We start from the raw sequence: 25,747 nt of genomic DNA, 5'->3' as shown, positions 1-25,747 counted from the left end.
GAACATGCAGTGTTTGATTTTCTGCTCTCGTGTCAGTTTGCTGAGAATGATGGTTTCCAGGTTCGTCCATGTCCTTACAAAGGACACAAACTCATCGTTTTTGATGGCTGCATAATATTCCATGGTGTATATGTGCCACATTTTCCCTGTCCAGTCTATCATCGATGGGCATTTGGGTTGGTTCCAGGTCTTTGTTATTGTAAACTGTGCTGCAATGAACATTCATGTGCATGTGTCCTTATAGTATCATTACATTTTATTCTAATGTTAAAGGGCAGAGTGTGCATAATCATTTACATTGCAGATGCTTTTTAAAAATGAAGACTTTGTGTTTAAGAAACATACAATATGAAAAAATGATGGCTGGTGCATTTTGCTTAAGAATTCTTAAAATGTGTCATGACCAGCCTGGCCAATATGGTGAAACCCTGCCACTACTAAAAATACAAAAATTTAGTCAAGTGTGGTAGCACACACTTGTAATCTCAGCTACTGGGGAGGCTGAGACAGGAGAATTGCTTGAACTCAGGAGATGGAGGTTGAAGTGAGCTGAGATTGTGCCACTGCACTCCAGCCTGGGACACAGAGCAAGACTCAAAAAAAAAAAAAAAATGGAATTCTTAAAGTGTGCTATACAGAAAAAGAAATGATAAAGAATATATGTGTAAAATGTTATCACTGTTTACTTCTGAAAAATGCTTCCACTGGTGTTTGATATGACTTTAGCTTTAGTCCCAGAGGAGTCAATAAAGCGTAAAGTCGAGGGCTCCTAAACATGGCCTGGGTGCAGATGGGGGCCGGTGAACTGTGAAAACTGACCCTCCATCCAATCTGTGAATCAACTGATCCTTCGGAGCTATTTATAATCCAAATTTTCTCTTGAAATCAGATGACACAACTCCCAAAGGCCTTATATTTTGAACTAAAATGTTTGCAGGGAAGGGAAGGAAAGAAGGAGGCGGCCACGGAAGGAGAGGTCATGGGATTTTGACTCTTACAATTACACGTCAGTGAAAATATTTCTGTCCACAGTGGACTCTTGGAAAATGATTACACCCATGTGCTGATGTGGTTATTTCCAGGCAACTGGTACCCACAATTACACCTACTAAGTGCTAAAATTCAAGCGCTAGGTGTGATTAAGAGAAACTGGTTTCTCAAGTTTGAAATATTCTTTTCCTGCTTTACTACTCTTATAATGGACATATTTCACCCAGCAATGAACACATTCAGCTCTGATCCTAACATTGGGTGGGCCCAGGGTGGAAGCATAATTTATCCAAATACCATTTAACTAAATATTTTAAACTTATATATCAGGTGAATATACTGCTATATGTTTTATCCTTCTACCTTTTAATAAGTTTCATAAAAGGCAGACAAGTTGGGTGAACTGAAAGTTCTCAGCTCCTTGTGTGACAGCACTGGGCCAGCCACCTGCAGCTCCACTCTGCACCGCAGGTAGAAACCTCAGCCCCCAAGTACAGTTTCCAGCAACCTACCTAACCTTGAAAGGAGCTGCTTCTTGGCCACTCCTTGGTTTGAAAGGGTATAACACTAATGGTGTCCTGGGTCCCTTGGGAAAAAAGACCCAATAAGAAAGCCCAGTAGGATGTAGGAGACAGGTATGGGCATCTTTGGGAAGATAATTCTGGGGTCTTCTGCCTAAAATATGGTAAAGAAACATACAGGGAAGGACAGAGAATTCCAGGGTCCTATAGTACCTGGAGGGGAAAGAGATCCATGGGTTCCAGGTTCTTCTTGGTCTTGTGGGGGCACACCATGGGGAGGGGAACACCAAAGAGAACCCTTGTCAGGCCCCCTGAAGTGGAGAATGGTGCCCAGGGAAGCAGCTTCATTGGCCTGGGGCTAAGAGTGGTACTGAACTCATATGTTGCAAATATCTTCCAGGACAGCTAGAGGAATTAAGGGTGGTTCATCTTTCCATAGTAGGAATATTCTTTTTAGAGTAAGTGATTTCCTCATAGGAGAGTCCATTAGTATCACTTCTTCACTTAACCTATGTCTGTGTTCTGAGGAAGACTTAATTATTATTGCTACTTATACTTTACTGATAAATAGACTGAAGCACAGACATCTTGAGTGATTTGCTCAAAGTCATACAATCAGGAATGTCCATGTTACATTTTTTGCTCACGAATGTCTGTTTTCAGGGTCTGAGTTATTAACTGAAGTTATCCGCCACTTTAAGGCATATTTTTCTTACTAAGTACCCAGACTGCCTTCATATTCGGTCAATGCTAATGCCAGTAATCATTTTCTCTATCTCATTTCTGCCTTGAAATTTAGGGTTAAAAATAATTGATCTTAAAAAGTCTTAAAGGAATTTGATTTATCAGGAAATTTTTAGTTAGAGGAAGCTTAAATTTATTTTCCAATGCTGGTATGTTAAGTTGTTTTCTTTTAGAGAAATACACCTGGATAATTTCAGGACACTTTCAAGTACAATAAATTAAATGTCAGGATGGAAAAAGGTAATACATTTGAAATGCCATATCTACTTGTCAGTAACCTGCTTCCTAAGTGCTAAATACATTTGAATTCCTTCTTTCAGGCCACCACTGAAGCATGTTTATTTATTCCCTGTTTTGTTTGAAAAAGAATTTAAAATGGCAGGCTTATAAATTTATCTCAGCAACTTTTTAAAAAAAACAGTTTCCTGATAGATTTGTTCAACGTTCCTCTGGTATTGTTAGCCCCTCCCCCCTTTTTTTAATTGTGAGAAGATGACCATTGTATATGAATGGCTATGAAGACTGAACTTTTGGGTGGAGAAGTCAGTTATGCCGACCTTAGCTCAGTTCCCAAAAGGCAAATCTTTATGTAAATGAGGTCAACTAAGGATAATGTTGAAGTTAGATGTGGCTTTCTCCAAGGTAAGGTCTAAGGAGTGCTTGGCGCCTCCTCTGTACCCACCCTAGGAAGCAAAGGTGGAGGCATTGGAGGTCCTGTCCCCCAGGACAGGCAGAAAGGGCCCAAAGAATGTTGAGGGAAAGGGTCTGAGAAAGAGTCAAGTTGCTTAGAGAGCTGGGATCAAGATTGTATTTTTGGAGTCATTTGGGGATGGAAATTGGGATAATGGGTGAGGCAGAAAACTGCCCAAGGCCTTGCTGATGACTCTTGGCTTCCAACCAGAAAATCCTCTTGGCTCAAAAACATTTTTGGAAATATTCCATTAGGCACAGAGTCTAATGCTTCACTAATTTCCAAATGTTGATTAATAAGCATCCTCTGTAGTTAGAAAGATTGCCTCTGGAGTCAAACTCCTGGCTTTATCACCTATCAGCTGTTTAGTCTTGGAAAAAATATTTCATCTGCATGAGTCTTAATTCCTTTGTCAGCACAAAAAAGATGATACTAATAGTATGCCTAGTGGTGATGTGAAGATGAAATGGATAAGTGCAGAGAAAGCACTTAGAAGAGCATCTGCTCATCTGTTATAGAGAAAGCAAGCCCTTGGTAAACATCTCACTACCTACACATCTGCATGAATTAGTCTAAGCAGATTTCCTTTTTCTAACACTTAGAACAAGGGGGGCCTCATGGGAATGAAAGTGCTGGAGACATTGTGGGAAGAAGTACATCAAAATGGACTTTTGGGAGCCAAAGAATAAAGTAAGGATTCTACAGGTTGTGAAGAGGCAGTGGGAGAGATCTCCAAAACTAGTTTTTACCTACTTTAGAATGTTCCCTAGTGGAGTAGGAAAATTCATAAAGGGAGAAAGCAGAATAATGGTTACCAGGTCCGAGGGGAGTGGGAAATGGAGAATTATTTTTCAATGCATACAGAGTTTCTGTTGGATGATTAAAGAACTTCTGGAGACAGATGACGGCGGTGGTTGCATAACATTGTAAATGTACTTCATTCCACTGAATTTTACACTGAAAAATAGTTAAATGGTAAATTTTGTTATGTATATTTTATCACAATAAAACAATATTTTTCTAGTATTGTCTTCCGGCTGCACCTTCCAGAGAATAGATATGTTGCCTCTTCTAACTGGGGAAATGAGACATAGCAGAAGGGCATTCCATGCTCCATCTGTGTCCCTCCAAGGATTACTAACAGGTGCAGACTGGACAAAAAGGGTGGGGCTGCAGCTCCCAGATTAAGCCTAAGGGCCTAGGGTTTCCCAGACCTGGAAGAGGCGACCAAACCACGGACCAAAGGACAGGTCTGGCCTCCCAGGAACCCAAAACTTGTTGCTGTGGGGTACTGCTAATCTCCAGTTCAGCACCTCTTGCTTATTGCCTCTATTTTCTGATGAAATTTCCTGGAGGTTGGATTGGGGGGCATTTTAGCACAAAGTTATCTCATATACAACTTGGAACAACACTGGGAGCATAGTCTTGACAAGACCTTACATTTCTAACTGTCAAATTTATAATGTTCTCTCTGTTTCTCTTGTGTGTGTGTGTGTGTGTGTGTGTGTGTGTGTGTGTGTGTGTGTGGTCTCATTGTGACATCATCTAATAGAGCAGTTTCAAATTGTAGTCACTAGACCAGAAGAATTAGCATCACCTGGGAACTTGTTAGAACTGAAACTTCCCATGCTCTAAGACCCATTGAATCAGAAAATCTGGGAGTGAGGCCCAGCACCCTGTTTTAACAAGCCCTTCGGGTGATTTCAATGACTATTATTGTTTGAGAACACTGTTCTTCATTCACAGCTTGCCAATTAATGGAAGCTGTCTATCAAGAAAATATTTTTTACTTCTTTTCTATGACATGTACTGAATGGCACTGCTTATTTCTTTATGTACATTATTTCACTGTCAGTGATGAAGCATGTTGGTGAATTACATAGAGAGGAACAGTCAGAAGAGTCCTCATGGAAGTATTTTAATTAATGAATCTTTTATAATGATGTTACAAATGGAAATTATCTGTATGTTACTTGATTGCAAACTTAAAAAATCCATTTTCAACAGACCATGGGTGGTGAATGTGTCCTCAGTAGAGCAGGATATATTTGGAAGACAAGAGTATAAGGGGAGAAAAGGAATATATTTCTTTCTAAACCCATGAGGCAGAAATAGTGGAGATGATGACAACTGGGAGGTAACAGTAGCCAAACAGAATAGTGAAATAAGTATCAGTGTATATAGTGTGTCCTGCATAAACATTTGCTGAATAAATGAATAAAAGTATAAAATCTTAGGCATAGAGTCTCTGGTTTCAGGGATTTTTAAAAGTATTCAGGTATTTGCACTAGTTAGGTATTAGCCCAGATGAGGAATAAAGTCATATTTATGTGTTTTGATGCATATGTTATATATGTCAATGTTTTCAGTCACGTCCTGTTTCACGTAGGAAAAGATGATATTTTTCATGTGTAAAAAATATTTTTAAAAAACAATTAAAAAAGTATTTGCTGTTATCCTGTATCTCTTTGTATATATGATCAGCCATGAATTCACTCACTGACTCAAGTTGTAAATGACACACGATAGCCTGAAGGAGGAAATAATCCATGTCCCATGGAAGGAAGAAAGACCCAGGAAAAGATAATTGAAGAATATGTGATGAGTCTGAACAAAATTCCTATTCCTATTCCTATCCGAAAACACCCCAGGTTAATGAAGAGAAGTCAGAAAGGAAGGCAAGTGAGATCTTGAGAAAGGACGCTGAATCTTGCCTGACCTCCTATCCAAGACAAACCATGAGGAGGGTGGGAGCATGCTCCAGGTAAGTTTCTAGGATCCTGGAGCAGAAGCCAGCTGAATGCCCCACCCTGTCTCCAGCCCTTACTCCTGGGTGGAACCTGAAGGACAGAAATGTCCCTGTGTGGAACTGACTGATGTGTGTCTAGACAGATGGGCCTGAGAGCCTCACAGACAATGTTGACTCCAGCTAAACTGATGAAGATGGAAATGAGATAATAGAGATGGAGAGTAGACAGAATGAAAATATATTTGGAAGTAGGCTATACAAATATGGTCAAGAACGTACTAATATCTTTGTATGTGGAAAAATTTAAGTCCCTGATTTCTAGTACTTGATACTTGCTCAATAAATATCTATGTTATTTGACTTTACGATGGGATCAATGTTTTGAAGGTTACCTTGGAAACTTAGCCTATTACCTCATTTTATGAAAAATATGGATTATGAATTCTTAGTAGCTGACTTAGAAATCAAACATTTGCATCATTTGCATTAGGATTTATTGTTAGGATAAAGTGACTCCTGGGAAGGATTAGAGATGAAGAATATGAATTTGGAACAAGTCCAGCCTACCTGACTGTAAGAATGTTCTCAATGTCAAGTGACATCAAACTTAAACCAAAGTGGCTCAAATAATAGAAAAATTGATTGTTTTCCTTAAAAAAAGTTAAGAGTAAGTTGACTCCAGTAAGGAATTTTTTTTAAATCAGGAAGTCAACAATATCACCAAGAACTAAAGTTTCCTTCATCTTTCTGTATCATCAACTTTAGCGTTAGGTTTAGCTTTCTGCTTGAAGCAAGATGGCTGTATTCATTGTAAGCATCAGATGTAGATACAACACCCAGAGGGATAAGACATCCTTTCTATGAAGAGGAAACCTTTTGCCAGCACCCCATCAGTCTGCCCTTTATGCAATTCTCATTGGCCAGAATCGCATCATATGTCCAAGTCTAAACTCACTGGTTAGTGTGAACTAGGGAATAATAACTGGTTTAAATATATTAGGAGTCATCCATCCTGAGCCTGGGGCTGAGGTTGGTGTCCCCTGAATCACCTGGCCTTAAAAAGAAGAGTAAATAATTAGGGGAAAAAATGGGTTCTGTTGATGAGGGAAAAAGAGAAAAATAGATGCCAGATAGACTCCATTTAAGTTTGAACTTGTCTCTGATGCTTAATAATTATATAATCCTAAGCAATTCAATTACTTTCTTTATGGCTTAAATTTTTTAACTTTATAGTGGAAATAATATCAGTATCTAATTTATAGAAATTTTCAAGAATTATACGGAATCATATATGAAAATTGAATATTATGTCTCCTTGGATTTAACTGTAAATTTTCATTATTATTATCATTATTAGAAAAGAATGTTTAAAACATCTTTTTAAAATCCAGAAAATATTCATTTATATTATATTGAATCAAAATATCACAAATAGATTTTATTCAATACATAGAGCTTTTTTGTTAGTCATTTCCCAAAAGATCTGGTCAGGTTTTTTTTCCCCCTTTTCACTAGTGAGGCTGTTTTTGAAAGTTTGTAGAAAGTAACACACCACAGATGGACAGAAAACAGGAAAACCAACTAAAAAATATTGCAACGTTTTCTAAGTGATTTTCACACTCCACCTACCGGGTGAGAACAGCCTACAAACACAACACTCCAAACAGCCACCCCTCCCCACAACTCACACCATAAAAATGGAATTCAGAGAAATCATTACTTGATTTTTAATGATTCACTGAGCTCCAGCAATGTCTTAGCACATTTTCCTCAAACTGATTTCCTCAGGGACTTTTCCAAATGGAAATAATTTGAAGAATACAAGAGCTCATATTTATAAATGCTAAGCAAATGGTAAGCGGCTTCCTCCTGTCGCACCCTCCTGGTAGTCAGGGTAACCTAGTCATGAGCAGGTCTCTACAGGTGGACTTTGGAACCATGGATAAAATCATAGAATTCCAGAACAAATAGGGACTGGAGACTTCATTTGGCAAGTAAAAAAACAATGATTAGAAACTAATCATTAGTAGGAGCAAAGCTGAGAAAGGAGCTGCCAAATTGCCAGTCCAGGGCTTTCCACCACATCCCACATGAACCCCGATCCAGGTCTTCCTGCTTGTGACACTAACAGAAACATTTCAGTTTTCAGTGCAGAGAGAACACAGTTGTTGTTTGGGAAAGCTCTCTCCTCCATTCTCAGTTCCTAGGTATATGATTTAAATAGAACTGACCACCTACCTATCTCATGGGATGCTTGACCACTGACCTTGTATATACAACTCCCCGAACACAATGATTCGTTGAAGGATAAATACGTTACCTAACTAGAGGCAATGAAACACAAGGATGTTTATTGGATCCTCTGGGGAAGAAAACTTTTCTCATTCCTGTTAGATTTGATGGTGTAGGATGTGAAGTTTGGAAATATTGCCACCATCTTCCTACCAGATAAAGCATCAAAAGAGCCATTCCAGAGCAGGCAAAACAGAGAGGTGGATCTGCTGACATTTGTGCCCTAGATCAATCTATGTTTATAGGGACCACTAGCCATCAATATTTTGGCCATGAAAGCTAGTAAGTTAACAGTTTATTTAAACTGGCTTGGTTGGGTTTCCTATCACTTACCAATTGAAATATTCATAAAAGCCATTCATTAGCCCAATCTATTTCTCTTTTTCCTCTCTCTTATTCTGACTCCAAATGCCAAAGGAGCATACATGAGTCAGTGCTGTCATGATGTGCAGGTTGTAGTGATTAAACATAAAGAGTTTGCTCTCCACATTGTTCCCCAAGTTTAGCAGCTCATTATCAATATGTTGGCCGTAATTATTGCAGCACATTTACCCATTCTAAGCAGCTGAGTTTAAAATGAGATGCCAATGATTTCTGATTTTACAATGCTACTCATGTTTTGCTTATTTGAAGATCCTTGGCTGTGCACTAGTTAGCTCCAAGCTCATTTATGTTTTCTTTTTTATTCTTTTCTTTTTTCCTTTTTGGAGACGGAGTCTTGCTCTGTCACCCAGGCTGTAGCGCAGCGGCATAATCTTGGCTCACTGTAAACTCCGCCTCCCGGGTTCGAGCGATTCTCCTGCCTCAGCCTCCCAAGTAGCTGGGACTAAAGGTGTGTGCCACTGCGCCCGGCTAATTTTTATATTTTTGGTAGACACAGGGTCTTACCATGTTGGCCAGGCTGGTCTTGAACTCCTGACCTTGTGATCTGCCCACCTCAGCCTCCCAAAGTGCTGAGATTACAGATGTAAGCCACCATGCCTGGCCACATCAACATTTTCAACCAATGTTTGGCTGTTTCTCTCTTCCTAGATAACTTCTCAAGGATAACTTCTTGACTAATCTTTCTAGGAAGCATTTTTACTTTTGTTATGCCAAACACGTTTTTTTAACTTTTCATTTCCAGGCTACATATACCAGCCTTTCATCCTAAAAACATGTGAACAAAAGAAACACACAAAAAGGATTCCTCAAGTATATGTCCAAATCAGTAGATTGGCCTATCTCTGTTTTTTTATTCTCTAGCAAATTCTGAAAAAATAGTCTATACTAATTTCTTTGTGAAGCCATTCCACATTAATTCCTCATAGCATCATCTTCTGGCTGGTAGCTTTTCCTCTTTGCTGAAACTCTACTTCAGGGCATCAGGAATTTCCTAACTGATCCAGTGGTTCACCCTGCGGCATTTGATTTACTCTTTTCAGAACCCCTGCTTTCTGCTAATTTGGCACTTCATATTTTTCATATACGCCTGCTGCTTTGGTGTTTATGCTTTCTAGTCTCCTCTTTGGCAGTTCTGTGCCTTACCTTAAATACTCACATTCTCCTTAACTACCTGCCTGTCCTTAACTACCCTCCTGTTCTACACCTCCAATTTTATCCCTGCCCTTGACTTCAATTACTAGGATAGCATGGTAGCCCGTTTTGATATGGAATTCCAAGAGTTTTTTAAACCTTAATGGTTGAAAGTGAAACAACTTGGATATTTGAGAAGTAAAAAAATTGGTTTGTTCTACATAGGCTTTATTTTATCTTCAGCACAGACTCTGTGAGATGGTCTCTGTGAGAAGGGCATCAGGCATTAGAATAACTCTTTTGTTTTATAAAAAATCTTTTGAATAGATCTTTCAGTTATGCTGAAATAAAGTAAGGGCTCTCCTCTGGTGTTTAGAAGACTCAGACAATGGGATTCCAAGAGGCTAAACACTCCAGAAAGTAATGTGCAAGGTTGTCTTCACCATGAGCACAGCTGCATCACTCTCAGGTTCTGTGTTCTTCAGAAAATTGTCATGTTTTTTCTAAATGTGAATTTAGAGTGCACAGTCTTTCAGCATAGGGGTTGATCATTAATTTTGATTGCCCCTTGAATTTATCTTGGGCATAGAACTTGACGTCCTGATCTCAGGACAGCAAGACATGTCAAAAGGAGTTCTGTAGTGGATCGTAAGCTGGTCTCTGTGAGATGGGCATCAGGCATTAGAGGATGCAGAGACATGCTTGATAAGGGACTTCCATGGAAGGGCTTAAGTTGTAGATTTTGAAAGCATCTATCACTAATTCCTTACAGCAATTACAGCTGATTTTAGCTTCAGTTTGGAGAACAGGAGGAAGAGATTGAGCTCATGCTTGGGAGCCTGGTTATAGATAGCTGGACTTAAGGGGGAAAAAACAGGTAAAAGAGAAAAAAATGCAAAGGAACAATTCATCAGTTTGGAGCCAGAGAGCTGGTTGCAGAGGAAAGTGACAGCCAGGACACACTGGCAAACAAATAAACACTCACTGGGCATTCTCAAGAACTGTAGGACGGAGAACATATTCAAATAGCAAAGGCGCTCCAACTATTGAAGGTTAGCATCAAAGTAAAGGTACTTAAAAAATCTGAAACCCTTGAGTTGTAATTCACATCTCTAATTGACACTATATTTCTGAACTTCCATGCACATATATCTAGCATATTCCAGACATATTTTACCTTTAGTTCTATTGTTAGAAGCCATGTCTTCAAGCATAGGCAGGGAGAGCTTTGCCAGACAACAAACTCATTAACATTCAAAAATACCTGCAAGTCTAGAAGTCTGGACATATCTGGTTTAGAAGTCTAACTCTGTACAAATTCTTACCCCATGTTACTCCCTCTGATTATGAGTTACTGCTGCTACTTGATGTTTCCTCCTGGTAATCTGTCAGTGTTGCTTGGGTCTCTCTCTCAATCTCTCTATTTCTTGTTTGAGTATTTGTTCTTGTGCTTAGGTTTGTCTTCACAATTCCAGACCCATTTCTAGCCACCGGGTGCCTGCACAATTTTGCTCCTGATTCTGATTACCAGGATGCCTGGTATTCAGTTCAGGTAATCAACAGGTATTTGTTAAATGAGTGAAGATTCCTTGGGAAGTCCCTCTACTCAGTGATTTCAAGGGTCTTAGCCTCTAATGTAAGCTGAATGTCACTCAATTTCTTTCTATCAGACTAGTTTCATAAAGAACTGATTGACATCAATGCAGTATCTATCCCCAAATTAAAGATTCTTAGATTTAGTAAGACATAAAAGCCAACTGAGGATGATTTTACAGAGATAATTTGACTCTGTATTAAGGGAAAGGCATTCTTTTCCATCATTTTATGCTTTCATTCCTTGGTAACGAGCGCCCACCTGTTTTCATTTTCTCAGGATTAAAAATTGCTCTCAGGGAAATATTTGATACCTTCATTAGAAAATGTAAATCATATACTTTCATGTGTTATGTATCCTAGAGTTATTTGCATTTTACTCATACTTAATACATAAAAATTTTATTTAAAATGGAACTATTTTGTTATTACTTAAACTTTAAGTAAAATTTAACACCTCCGTTAGGGGTTGTGATACATTTAATTCTCATGTCAACTCTATTAAGTGAACATTGTCCTTACTCCTATTTTGTAGATGATAAAGCCAGGGATGCTAAGTAACTTCCTTAAAGACAGAGAGTATTAAGTAGAGAATCCAGACTTTGAACAACCTACTCTTTCTGCATCCAGCGTCCATGCTCTAACCATGGTAATTATGAAAAAGATTGGTTCATGTTAACCAAAGAAAGTTATAAATTATGTTTTTAGGAGGTATTAGTAAGCATGATACCCATTGTAAAAGTATACCTCTCAGACAGCTCCTGCCCTGATATTCATGAGGCCAAAGATGCTACTTTGCTTGGCAATAACCCAATCCAAATAAGGACAATTGAACAGATTTTTTAGGCCACGTGTTTCTGGATTGAAATTGTGTAAGTTTGAAAAACAATAGCCTCTAGAGACACATCTCGACACCACACTCTTAAAGTACTGGCATTTGCATTTGAAAATGTCTTAGAAAATCCAACAGTCATATTCATTAAGGTATTGTGCTATCATCTCCACTAAGAGTCAGAATTCAGAAATTGTTTTTGTTTTTCTCAGCAAAACCATCTTTAAAGGGACATTTTTTATTTGATTGCTTTCTTAACTGAAATTTTGCAGTCAAATAGGACCTGTGTGTGTGTGTGTGTGTGTGTGTGTGTGTGTGTGTGTGTGTTTTAAACCAGTTAATAATTTGTGTTTTATCCTGCTTTATTTTGTGTTGACTTGTTTTGTTTCAGTCCAGCCCAACTTTAAAACGATACTTCTCTGGAATACTCACTGAATCATTTTTTTCTAGAAAGAGAATTATCTATCAAAAAACACTTCAGAAGTCAAAAGGTTTTTAAAGTTTAAAAGCAACTAAACGTTTCTTGGACCTGACTCCTTTTACATAAACTCTGTGTTACTGATAGTTTTAAGGGAAATGATACTTTAATAATTGTATAGACATCGCAACAGAAACATCCTCAGTTTACTGCTGTGTGTCTCAATAAGTATGTAGAAAATCAAACCACAGGAATTATTATTGCTCCAAAAATTCATAAGCTGATATTTTGATCATAAAATCACAGCTCTTAGAAGATATATAAGAGGTAATCTTAGGTCTGACCTGTGGTATGATGGTAAATGTTTAACAACAGACTCTCCAGAAAAAATAAAGTCTGATTTATAGCATATTATTTTTCATGGGTGCGAATACTCCCACTGTAGCTGATTTCAAGCTAGCCATGAAATTACTGAAGGTAGAATTGAAAAGAGATGCAACACAATGAGTACACCACTGAGGCTGACGATCCTGACAACCTGTGCACTTTCATCAAACTTCCAGTGTCTCTGAAATCACCTTTTTATCAAATGTTAGAAAAGGGATGATGATGGGAACTGCGCTTCATAGCCCAGGCCCTAGAGTCAAACTGCCAAGGCCTTAATCCAACTCTTCAACTCCTGTCTTCCCTTTGGTAAGCTATGTAGCTTTTCTGTGATTTAAGTTTTCTCATATACAAAATGGTAATAATAGAGTTTCTGTCTCATAGGACTTTTATGATGTTTAAATAAAATGGTACATATAAAATGCGTAGAAGATTTTTTGGCACATAGTAGACCTTTAATTCGTGTTAGCTACAGGATTTACAAGTCCAGCTATCAGAATGTTTTATATGTTGTCAGCTAAATCTTTCAAAGGTCATTAAAAACCATTCTGTTTTATAGGAATACTCTGAGAAGAGCCAGGTATAGAGGAAGGAGTACTAAGTAAGAAGTCACGGGTTAGGTTTGAGTCCCAGTTTTGCCAACGCTTCCATCCATGACCTCTGTCAAACCATTTTCCTTCTAAGAGCTTTAATTCTCTCATTAGTAAGATGTAGAAAGTAATAATCATCCTGCCAATCACATAGGATTGTGGTGAGACTAATGTGAGATAATGAAACTAAGAGCCCTTTGAAGATGATACAAATGTGGGATATTATTATTAATCCAATTTAAAAATCATGATGCCATGGAAGCATTATAATAAAATAATAAAAGTTTGGTGTAAATATTAGGAATAATGTGGCATTAAGAATGGGATGTTTTGTTATAGGAAGGAAAAAAAGAAATTAATTCCTACCACAAAACAGGGCAGCATTGTGTTCAACCTCTTTTCCCCACAAAAGAGCAATTTTCAAATGAAAACGAGCTATACTTTAGATATAACATACATTTAAATGAGTTAGGGATCATAGGGAACTAAGTTAGCAAATATCAATGGAGTCAGACTTTTCAGAGAATGGAAATGTATCCAAAAATGAACAAATAAAGCATATAATAATCTATCAAATGAAAGACAGGACACTTAGGCAAACCAGGTAGTATTAAGCCATTCGAAGATAAATAATGTAAATCTTTAAATAGTTCTTTGGTTCTTAAGTTTTATAGATAAATAGAAAAGAAAATATCTGGTCAAGGACAGATTGAAGAAATCTTAAACCTGCTAAGTTCAGTCATCTTAAGAACAATAAGAGCACACATAAAAAGGAAGGAGCAAGGTAACAACATCAGGTATTTTTAACATTTATACTTTGGATTCTTTTTACTTAGAAGAATCATGTACATTCATATACATTCAGTGAACATTCACCGAGAAAACAATTCTGGATAGAATTTACAATCTAAAAATATACCCATGTTATTCTCTCTCTCTCTCTCTCTCTCTCTCTTTCTCTCTTTCTTTCTTTCCATGCAGACTGGAGTGCAGTGGTGCAATCTCAGCTCATTGCAACCTTGGCCTTCCAGGCTCAAGTGATCCAGCCACCTCAGCCTTGCAAGTAGCTGGGATTACAGACACATGCCACCATGCCTGTCTAATTTTTGTGTTTTCTTGTAGAGCTGAGGTTTTGCTATGTTGCACAGGCTAGTCTTGAACTCCTAGGCTCAAAAGTGATCTGCCCATTTCAGCCTCCCAAAGTGCTAGGATTATAGGTGTGAGTCACTGTGCTCAGCCTGTTTTCTTTTTCTTAAATAATGTCTCCAAGCTATGCTTTAGTAGAGGGGTTTCATTCTGAGGACAAAAAAAGAGTCACTTGTGCAACAAAGCTCTCACTATGGCCTCTTCTGCCAGCTATTAGTAAATATTCTCATTATTAAATATTTTTAAAATGAGAATACAATAAAGGGATACTTTTAAGTTTCCTTGTTCAATGAAAAAAAGCAGAATGAAAAACCATTTATGTAGTATACTCCCTTCCATGAAAGGAGGAGAGAAAAATACAAAATAAAACTAGGTAATAAACCACAGGAAAGACATATAAGAAATTTATGAGAAACAGAGTAGACTGACCAGGCAAGAATTTCATCATGTGAATTTTTAACTTATTAAACAATGTGTGTGTGTGTGTGTGTGTGTGTGTCTGCATGCCTGTGAAGATACACATATAGGTAAATTAAAACTAGTGTTATGTAGTTGTCCATCTTGTTTTACATCGCTCATGTTCCCCAAGCTTAGGCCTGGCACAGGCATGGATACCTGCAGAGTGAAAAGGGCCTAGTGGGTGTCCTCACCTCCATGTTCCCAATCACTTTGGTGCTTCTGGTTGTTCAGCAATGTGATGGGAGAGGGAGGAAATGGCTGGCTAGACTGGTGATTTTGCTGTCACCTATGTGACAAATGCCCAAATGCTGCCTATTTTTTTCTCCTGGGAACCATTTGTGTGTCCTTCAGAGACAACTTGTTAACACCAAGAGAATACTTTGAACATATATTTTCTGATATTTTAGGTTAATTTTTATAATTCCTACCCTAGCTTTTATGCCATCATTCACTCTATGTAACCTCTTTTTCACTGACTTAAGTACTTTCAGTACTTTAAGAGACCTCTATTCTACCTGCTTTGTAGCTTTGAAAAAAATTAGCACCTTTTCCGTATCGAACTCTGGAAATGTATGCCTCTCTTCCCACAGGTTCCCTCTTACCTCTGAATTCACAGGTAGCCCTGATTAGCCTGTCATTTTTTTTCCTTTTTGAGAAAAGAAATAGGAACCAGATATCTTTGAATACCAAGAGACATTGGTAACATCTGGATTTGGCAAATATCCTCCAGGGGTGAAAGGCCTCTTTGAGGGTCACAGCACTAAGCTGGTAGCCCTCTTCAAATAAGTCCCCTTTCCTAATTTACTTACTAATGAGAATTATGAGGCTAGGTTTGGATAATCAAAAACACACATTTGGGACTGCCCCTTAGCAATCCCTGTATAGAGGGCCTGATAGACACATCTCATGAGAATGTTGGGCATGTAACAGCCATTTTCCTAAAGGGACTCTGAAATCTGAGATAATAGGGAAAATCCTTACATCAGTGAATATCAGTATAAGCCTACATATATCTCTGACATTTAAAAATCTGATCCCAAGGGGAGTGAGGGTAAGGGAAGAGGAGATTTTTTTTTCACTTTATAACTTTAGTGTTTGACTATTTTATGACATTCAAGCATTTGCATTAAAATGTGTATTAATTTTAGAGAATCACAGTCCAGTCAATTAGCTACATGAAGAAGAACCTTTCATATTTTAATGAGATTTGATTTCGGTTTCTTATGAAGATATGCTAAATTCTGGTTTGAGATAAAGGAATTTCAAGAAAGAGGAACAAAGAGGGGAGTGAGGCAAAGAAGATAAAAGAGAGGAAGGTTAAAACTTACCTTGTTTCATCAATATAAACTGCTTCCAGCACAGATGCTGCATATTCAATATTCTTCTTCAAGTCAATGACGTTAACGTCACCTCTTTCCAGCTGCTTCACTAAGCATCGTAGTCTATTTCAAAAAATAGCCAAAGAGAGAGAAACAGAAAGGAATTTATTGTAACTATATGGAAAATAATACAGTATTAAATATACTAAGTTAAGACTTTTAACATAGCTATTTCCAAGTCAACAAAGAGCAATATTTTCAGATTCTTTGACATAATTAAGACCAATCTTTATTATGTAAGAAATTATTAGAAATTATATTCAGCTCTCAATAATATTAAGAGGATAGGTAGCTAGTTTAAGTGCAATATTTCAGAGATAGTCTTCCTGAAAATTCAAGACAATATAGACATTTTCAGAAAAGTATATTCCTATAATTTATTCCATGGCTTTTCTGCTTTTTCAGTGTTGACACTAGGAGAATATTCAAACGATGCTCCTCTTAATTCACAATTGCAAAAATATGTAAGCAACCTAAGTGCTCATTGACAAATGCATGGGTAAAGAAAATGTGAGATACACACACATAAACACACACACACAAAAAGGAATACTACTCAGCCATAAAAAGGAATAAAATAGTTTTATTTTTTAGCAACTTAGATGGAGCTGGAGGCCATTATTCTAAGTGAAGTAAATCAGGAATGGAAAGTCAAGTATTGTATGTTCTCCCTTTTAAGTGTGAGCTAAACTGTGAGAATGCAAAGGCATCAGAATAATATAATGGTCTTTGCGGACTCACAGAGGAAGGGTGGGAGGGTGCATGGGATGAAATATTACATATTGGGTACAGTGTACACTGCTCGGGTGATGGGTGCACAAAAATCCCAGAAATCATCACAAAACAACCGATTCATGTAACCAGAAACCACCTGTACCCCCCCAAAAAACTATTGAAATAAATGAAAAACTGAAAAATAAAATAAAAAGATTTCATAAAATAAACAAAAAAGAGTGATCTTCTGACTCCTAGATTAGCTATTATTTACTGTATAAAGCAATAAAGACAAAGAGAAAAGGCAAAACTTCCTTAGAAGTTTAATTGAGACAAGAAAAAATACACGTGTGTGCCCTTAGCATACTTCCTGCACTCGTTTTTCACTTCAGGCAAATGTGAAAATATTTTCTCATATTTGAGTCTTTAGGATGATGTGTCCCAATGCTGTCAGGAATTTTAAAGCATAGGACTCAGCTAGATTCCTGAATTACAGAAACCATAGGATAATTTATGTTATTATGTTAAGCCCCAAGCCTTGTGATACTGTTATACAGCAATAGATAGCTAATAAAGTAAGGTGATACAAATTACCTTAAGTTTGTAATAGCTTTGGCAACTTTGATGCATTAAAGCCACGTATTCCTGAAGATACTGCCCTTCACCAAGTACAAGAAGAACATACTTACTCTCTCCATACTATAGATAAGCAACATGAAGACTACTTGTCTGTTTTCCTAAGTCATCAGACAGAATTTAGTTCCATTCTATTCAAACGTATTGCAAAAGAGAGAGTAGAGTGCAGCTACTTTTAGGCACTCCCATAGAGATAACTTAGCAGATTTTTAGCAATTTTTTTTGGATAATTTCCAATGCCAAGGGTGAAGATACAAAGGCAAGTTAAGAATTTCACCAAAGCTATTTGACATTTCTCCACCCATAAGAAACAGTTCATTTCTCTATGGGAAAAAAGACACACCTACATGATAACTTCTTATTCAGGAAGCTGTAAACAATTACTTTTTTGTGCCATTTAATTTGTATGGTAAAATATCAGCAGGAAACAACATTGAAAAATAAATTGTATACACCAATAAATACATCTTATTAATACAGAATAAGCAAAACAAAGCACAACAAAAATACAACTGAAACAGGTTACTTAGAAAGGAGAATTAAGCCTGGCTATAAGGCTTGTCTGAAACACTGAATGTGATAATAACAGATCAAGATATAGAGGATTTTGAGATTTTTGTCATGCTTATGACCCAAGAACATTATTCTTCATCAAATTATCCTTTATTTATTAAAATAAAAGAAAAAAATTTTGGTTTTTTTTTCCCATAGTTCTGCAATGGCTTACAAATATACTATCATATGTCTTTCTTGTGAAAATTACTTGAATACAGCTTGGTTCTACTTGGTTGTGTAATATTGTTTAAAACAATAAATACTTAAAATGGTTGCCTTTCCTTTTTCCTGAAAAACTGCATTCTATTTTTCTTTGTTAGCGATTTTCCCACTAAAAATACTACATTGTCTAAGCTCTCTTGAAGCTAGGTATGGTCACATAACTAAATTCTTGCCAGAGCTGTGCATGGAGGTTGCTGGGTGACACTTTCACAACAGGAGAGAGCTAGCTGCACTGGAAGGAGTTCTCTTGCATCCTTGCCTGTTCCTTACTGCCTGAAATGCAGCGGAACTGTCTAAAGGCCCAGTAGCCATCTGGGAACATGAAATGACCTGGCAAAAGAAAGTGTGTACCACACACTAAGAATGGTAGAAAAGAAAAATGGAAGTGGTCTGGATATCATGCTGTGGGTCCACCTGAATGAAATCACCCATCTCTGGACATGTTTCTGATGCAAGAACAACAAAAATTGCATTTAAGCCACGATTATTTTGTGGTTTCTTTTATATGCCGATGAAGCAAAAACGCACTGGTAAATGAATAGAGAATGAATCAAAATAAGGTACTAAAGAATGGAGAAATCATTATTATCAAATGGGATGATGACTCCCTGGGAGACCACTGACAAGTGCATTTCCTAACTCACAACAGCCTGTGGTTGTTCTTAGGAGAATCATCCCATCTGCAACTATGACTGATAAGACTTGTGATAATCAAGAGGCTGTAATGCTCACACGATGAACATGCCCTTTCACATAGAGATCTCAATGTGGTTTAAAAACAAAATATTATGAATTATCTCTTGATATTCATAATTAGGTATATAAACCTATAATTCGACATAAAACTTCCACTTGGGAAAAACACTTCAGTAAGGCTTACCACCCAACTAGAAAATGTAATTACACATAGTTATAACTCAGTAAAACCATATCCCCTCATACACACGCACACACACACACACACACACACACACTCCTAAATTCACAATGCCAACCCAAAAAGACTGGATAGGAACGTATATTGGGGGGTTACCAGGACTCGTTTTTTGTCCTTTGTTTGTTGCACTACATTTTCAATAGTGAGTGCACATTTCTATTTACATAAAAAGGAAAACCTTTATATTGTAAAAATATTATTTATAACTAGAACATCAACTTAATGGAATAATTTATATCATTACTGTCCTAACTGTAATCATTTATATCATTACTATCCTATTTGTGAATATGCTTTTATAATCAAATTACATGTAGAATAATCCTCAACAATCTTATTTCAGCTATTATTTTACTTTCTTCCTAGATAATACAAGGTCAAACATCTTCATAATTTTCAAATAGTCATATGTTCTATACTGGTAGGTTCCAAAATGTTAAGGCTTTTTGTATATATCTGTAGAAACTTATCTCTATTTTTAAGAGGATAATCACATCCTATTTACCTGATTCTTAAGCCATCCAATAGGCAAATTCTCAGAGCTGAAAATAAAGTATTTTATGCACAAATTCATGTGCATAAAATAAACAAGTTCCCTTAATTTAGTGAAAACCCTTTAATAATGATTTTGCTTCTTTCATCAATCAGTGTGGGCAAGCTGAGTAGAAAACAATGTTCTTAATTTCTGGAATAGATAAGTTGTTCTGGTGCCCAAAGCTTAGGGTAAGGGCCTGTTCTTGATGTTCAATTTTTCTGACCCAGAAAATCGTGGATTAGGACCCTACCAGCTACTGTGTTTGGTAGAAAAACAAGTAAACAGCTGTTGTATCAAACAGTATAGACAACATTGCTAAAAAGGTGCTAAAATCCCAGTTCAGTTAAATAAATAATTATTGGGTGTCTATCACTGCACCTGGGGCTGTGTAAAAGAATATATATCTAGATATAGTTATTAGTACATATATAAGAATATATATGTATATATAAGTACATAAATAAGGATATACATAAAACACACTGATATATACATATATAGTATATAATGCATGGGTACCTGTGTGTGTACCACAATACCTTCTTCAAGGTAGCTGCAATCTCTGAGGGGTGTATGACATGCAAACAATGTGGTCAAATGTTAAACTGTAGTTATTTCCCATTGCTTCTTTTATGCACATCCTAATTTCTAAGCAAACTGGTTTAGTCACTGTTCCTCAAAAACTCTCACATCATCTTACATTCAAGTCCTTCTCTTTTAGTGAAATCTCTTTCTCCCACATTCCTACCATCTGTACCTGCCTAATTATATTTGGTTACCAGGCATATCTGGGATGCCACTAGTCTCGTAAGACCTTTGAAGATGCCTGTCCATTGTGATTGCTGCCTACATAGAAACTAAACCAAATTTTATTAATTTCCCATTGACAGCATTTGCATTTCTCTGACTTTCCTTATAATTTCAATTTCTTGTATATGATGTTTTCCCAATTGGCCTCTCATCAAATAAAAAATTTTCAGGTATGCAAATAAACAGGAAAATTCACCCATGATGAGGATAAAAATAAATGATTTTAAATTGACCCAAACATGACAAAGATGATAGAATTTGCAGACAAAAATGTTGACTGTTATTATAAAATCAAAATAATATAAACAACATTAGACCAATAAATTCAATAACTTGAATGAAATAATTTTCTTTAAAAACACAAGCTACCAAATATCAAAAAGAAACAAATAAATGAAATTTGTAGCTAAAACTCCTTCATCTAAGAAAACTTCTGGCCCAAAAGACTTTACTAAAAACATTTAAGGATGTAATAATATCTATACATACAATCATAAATAATTCCCAACTCATTCTAGATGACCAAATTACTTTTATAACAAAACTAGATGCAATCATTGAGGAGGAGGAGAATTATATTAATATAACATTTAAGAAAAGACAAACAATCCTAATAGTGACAGAAAGCAGATAGTAGTTGTTTGGGAATGGAGAAAGTGAGAATCAGGGAGGAAGAGGTACAAGGAAACTTTTGAGAGTAATGGGTAATGTTAATTTTTGGTTATGGTGATGGTTTCACAAGTGTATGCCTGTGTCTGCACTTATCAAATTGCAAATTACAAACTAAAATTTGTAATCAGTAATTTGAGAAAGAAAAAGGCTATGGGCTAAAGCTAAAATGCTATTGTTATATACCTTCATTTTTCATCAATTTTATTAAAAATTTAAAATTCTAAGTTATATTATCAAAGACATGAAAAAAAAACTAAAGCATTGTTAAGCTCCTAATGATATTTTTCCAAAGAGAATGACACAAATCTTTCATAATTCGTAAGACTTTAAAAATCAGCCTAAAAGCATGTGTTGAGCACACTTTGATCTGGCTAGTTTTTAAAGGGACTTCCTTAACTTCTAACAATCAGGACACTTAAAAGAAGGCAGAAACCAAAATAGCAATACCATTTTTGAAAGTAATTGATTGGCTCTGTGATTAAATCAAGCAATTGCAGAAGAAAAATAATTTCTACTTTTGAACGAAGAGTACTGAGTTGTAGAGAATTATTGAGTCTTTTTATTCAAATATAGAACTGCTACATTCCAAATGAAGTTATTCAATGTAAAATGATGCAGTTTTTATAATCAAGTACTCTGAATACTTTCTAAGTTATGGTTAGATAACCCAATCTTGCAAAATGACCATCTACATAACTAACAATGTTCTCGTATGGAAAAATCCTGTGTGTCTACACGTCTTTTTAAATTTCAGGATATAAAATACACAGAATATCCCTCATGTGACAGAGCATGAATAACAAATAATGATTAAATCAATAAAATATATTAAAATAATTTATAACTATTACATTACTATCAATGTTCCCATTTGTGATATGATTAAAATACAAAAGTGAGAATGATATGGTTGTAAGAAATCCATACTAAGAATCAAATGAGCTAAGGTTAAAACAAATTATATACCTATAATATATATTAACATTAAAATCTGGCCATAAGCAGAAGTGCATGAAATTGCATAAATAGAAACTGTCAGAACAGAAGCAACTGTGTCATTTTCAGTAAATCCTGTTTGACTCTAAAACAATAAAAAAATTGATAATAAAATCCATTAAATAATGAAGTCTTATCTATTCTGCCAGTCAATGCTCAGGAAATTAAACCCTAACTTAGTCAAAATGCAGTGCTTATGGATTTAAAGACTTTTCCAGTGTTTTTTGAATATAGGCAAATATAATTGTAAAGCTCCATGATACCTTTATTTTACAGGATAAATAATTCTCCAAATAATTTCTATATTCAACAAAATGAAAACAAATGGGATCAATGGCATAATGTACAGCATGAGGGCTACAGTTAATAATATGGTATTGTATACTGGAAGTTTGCCAAGAGAATAGACTTTCAGGTACTTTTAACACCAAATAAAACCAAAAAAAGCTATTTATATGAGATGATGGATATGTTAATTTGCTTGAGTGTACTAATCACTTGACTGTATATGTATGTAAAACATCGTGTTGGTCTATCTTCAATATATACAACAAAAATAGTATGGCAAACAGTATTACTTTTAAGTGTTTATAGTCTATGTTTAAAGGAGTAAAATAATCCCATTGTGGCAGAGAATATGTGATTGAAAAATTGTTTTAAGTAAAAAGGAATATATAATTGTTCTCTCTCTTCCCCAAGGAGTCACAATATAGGTAAATTATTTCTTTACTTCAAGAGGTATTAACTTTTTTCTACAAAAATGGACATTATGGAAGATCGGGGGAAGATGGCCGACTAGGAACAGCTCAGGATTTCAGCTCCCAGTAAAAGTGCAGCGGGTGAGTGGATGCCACATTTCCAGATGGATTGTTATTGCCCACAGACCAGGAGATTCCCAGGCGGAGAAGCCCCATGGGTCACCAGCACGGCCCGATGGCTGTTTCGGCCCGAACGGCTGCTTTGCTGGCGCCCTGGCGGAGCGGTTCTGTGTACAAAAGACACTGGTTCGGGTGCCCTCTTAGCTGGCAAGTGGAGCTCTGAGATGGCAGAGTCACCCATTCATCTGAAATAGCGAGCCAGGCCAGGAGATTCCAAGGCAAAAAACCCGCCAGGAATCTCAGCGCGGCTGTTTCAGCCGGCTCAGTGAGTGGCGGCACAGGAGATTCCGGTGCCTTTTCAACAGGCGACTGGAAGACTGGGAGAGAGTTGACCGTTCAGCAACAACAACAACAACAACTAGAAGACTCTGAGTCAGGGAGCCAGGTGATCAGGCTCGGCTGGTCCCACCCCCAATCCCCCCCACACACACGCAAAAATCAGTAATTGAAAATGCTCTGGGTTGCGAGTTTCACAGCAAGCACAGCTGAACCCGGGACAGTCTGCCTCTGTGGGGGAGGGGCTTCCGCCATTACTGAGTCACTCCACCACTAGGGAGGCAGCCTGCCGTTGCCGAGGCAACCCGCCACTACAGAGAGAGTCCATCATAACAGAGGCAGGCCACCATTGCCAAGGTAGTTCTAACTATACCCATATAAACAGGACTGCAGGGAAGATCACATGGCAGCTGGGCGGAGCCCACAGCAGCCCAGCAAAGCCTCTGCAGGCAGACAGTGCCTAGGCTGCCTCCTAGCAGACAGGGCAGCCCTGAAAGAAAAAAAAAGGCAGCAGCACAATGGAAACTCGTAAATAAAGCTCTAACTCCCTGGGACAGAGTACCTGGGGAAAAAAAAAATAGGGAGTTTTTGAGTTCTGCTGCAGCAGACCTAACAGCACCTGCCCAGCAACTCTGAATGAACAACGGAGCTCACAGCTCAGGACTTAAGCTCCAATAAAGGACAGACTGTCTCCTCAAGCAGCTCCCTGATCCCTGTATATCCAGTCACCTCATAAAGAAGAGAACAGACTGACAAGGCGGATATCCTTCTGAGACAAAGATAGCAGAAGAAGAAACTGGTAGCAACCCTTACCGTTCTGCAGCTGCTGCAGGTGATCTCCAGGCAAGCAGGGCCTGGAGTGGACCTCAGCAGTCCTACAGCAGAGGGGCCAGACTGTTAGAAGGAAAGCTAAGAAAAAGAAGTAACTTCAGCATCCACAAACTGGAAGTTCACTCAGAGACCCAATCTGAAAGTCAGTAACTACAAAGACAACAGGTGGATAAACCCACAAAGATGGGAAGAAACCAGCACAAAAAGGATGAAAACATCTGAAACCAGAACACCTCTCCTCCTAAAAGGGATCACGGCTCCTCACCAGCAAGGGATCAAGGCTGAATGGAGAAGGGGTGTGACGAAATGACAGAATCAGACTTCAGAAGATGGGTAGTAAGAAACTACAGTGAGCTAAAAGAACATGTTTTAACCCAATGCAAATAAACTAAGAACGTTGAAAAAAGATTTGACAAAATGCTAACAAGAATGGACAACACAGGGAGGAATATAAGTGAATTGATGGAGCTGAAAAACACAACACGAGAACTTCGTGAAGCATGCACAAATTTCAACAGCCGAATTGACCAAGCAGAAGAAAGGATATCAGAGGTCGAAGATCAACTCAATGAAATAAAACGAGAAGGCAAGAATAGAGAAAAAAGAGTAAAAAGGAATGAACAAAGTCTCCAAGAAATGTGGGACTATGTTTAAAGACCTAATCTACGTTTGATAGGTGTACCTGAATGTGACGGAGAGAATGAATCCAAGCTGGAAAATACTCTTCAGGATATTATCCAGGAAAACTTCCCCAACCTAGCAAGGCAGGCCAATATTCAAGTCCAGGAAATACAGAGAACACCACAAAGGTATTCCTCAAGCAGAGCAACCCCAAGGCACATAATTATCAGATTCACCAGGGTTGAAAGGAAGGAGAAAATGCTAAGGGCAGCCAGAGAGAAAGGTCAGGTTACCCACAAAGGGAAGCCCATCAGACTCACAGCAGATCTCTCAGCAGAAACCCTACAAGCCAGAATAGAATGGGGGCCAATATTCAACATCCTTAAAGAAAAGAACTTTCAACCCAGAATCTCCTATCCAGCCAAACTAAGCTTCATAAGTGAAGGAAAAATAAAATCCTTTGCGAACAAGCAAGCACTCAGAGATATCATCACCACCAGACCTGATTTACAAGAGCTCCTGAAAGAGGCTCTACACATATAAAGGAACAGCCAGTACCAGCCACTCCAAAAACATACCAAATGGTAAAAAGCATCAACACAATCAAGAATCTGCATCAACTAATGAACAAAACAGCCAGCTAGCATCAAAATGGCAGTATCAAATTCACACATAACAATATTATCCCTAAATGTAAATGGACTAAATGCCCCAATCAAAAGACACAGACTGGCAAATTGGATAAAAAGACAAAACCCATC

General features: G+C 37.3%; 1 protein-coding gene across 7 annotated transcripts in view; it reads right to left on the bottom strand.

The window, feature by feature from the left end:
• The window catches only part of PDE1A (phosphodiesterase 1A), a 404,046-nt gene that overhangs the window by 110,598 nt on the left and 267,701 nt on the right, over positions 1-25,747 (bottom strand). For all 7 annotated transcript variants that reach the window (XM_032292753.1, XM_032292749.1, XM_032292750.1 and 4 more), the window contains one exon: positions 16,253-16,366. In XM_032292753.1, the coding sequence (XP_032148644.1) occupies positions 16,253-16,366 (114 nt within the window). The remainder of the gene's footprint in view (positions 1-16,252; positions 16,367-25,747) is intronic.

The sequence above is a fragment of the Sapajus apella genome, unplaced genomic scaffold, assembly GCF_009761245.1.
Source record: "Sapajus apella isolate SASKATOON/1434 unplaced genomic scaffold, GSC_monkey_1.0 scaffold28, whole genome shotgun sequence".
NCBI lineage: Eukaryota > Metazoa > Chordata > Mammalia > Primates > Cebidae > Sapajus > Sapajus apella.
The sequence above is the reverse complement of the archived record's forward strand: the minus strand, read 5'-3'. Positions and strand labels throughout refer to the sequence as shown.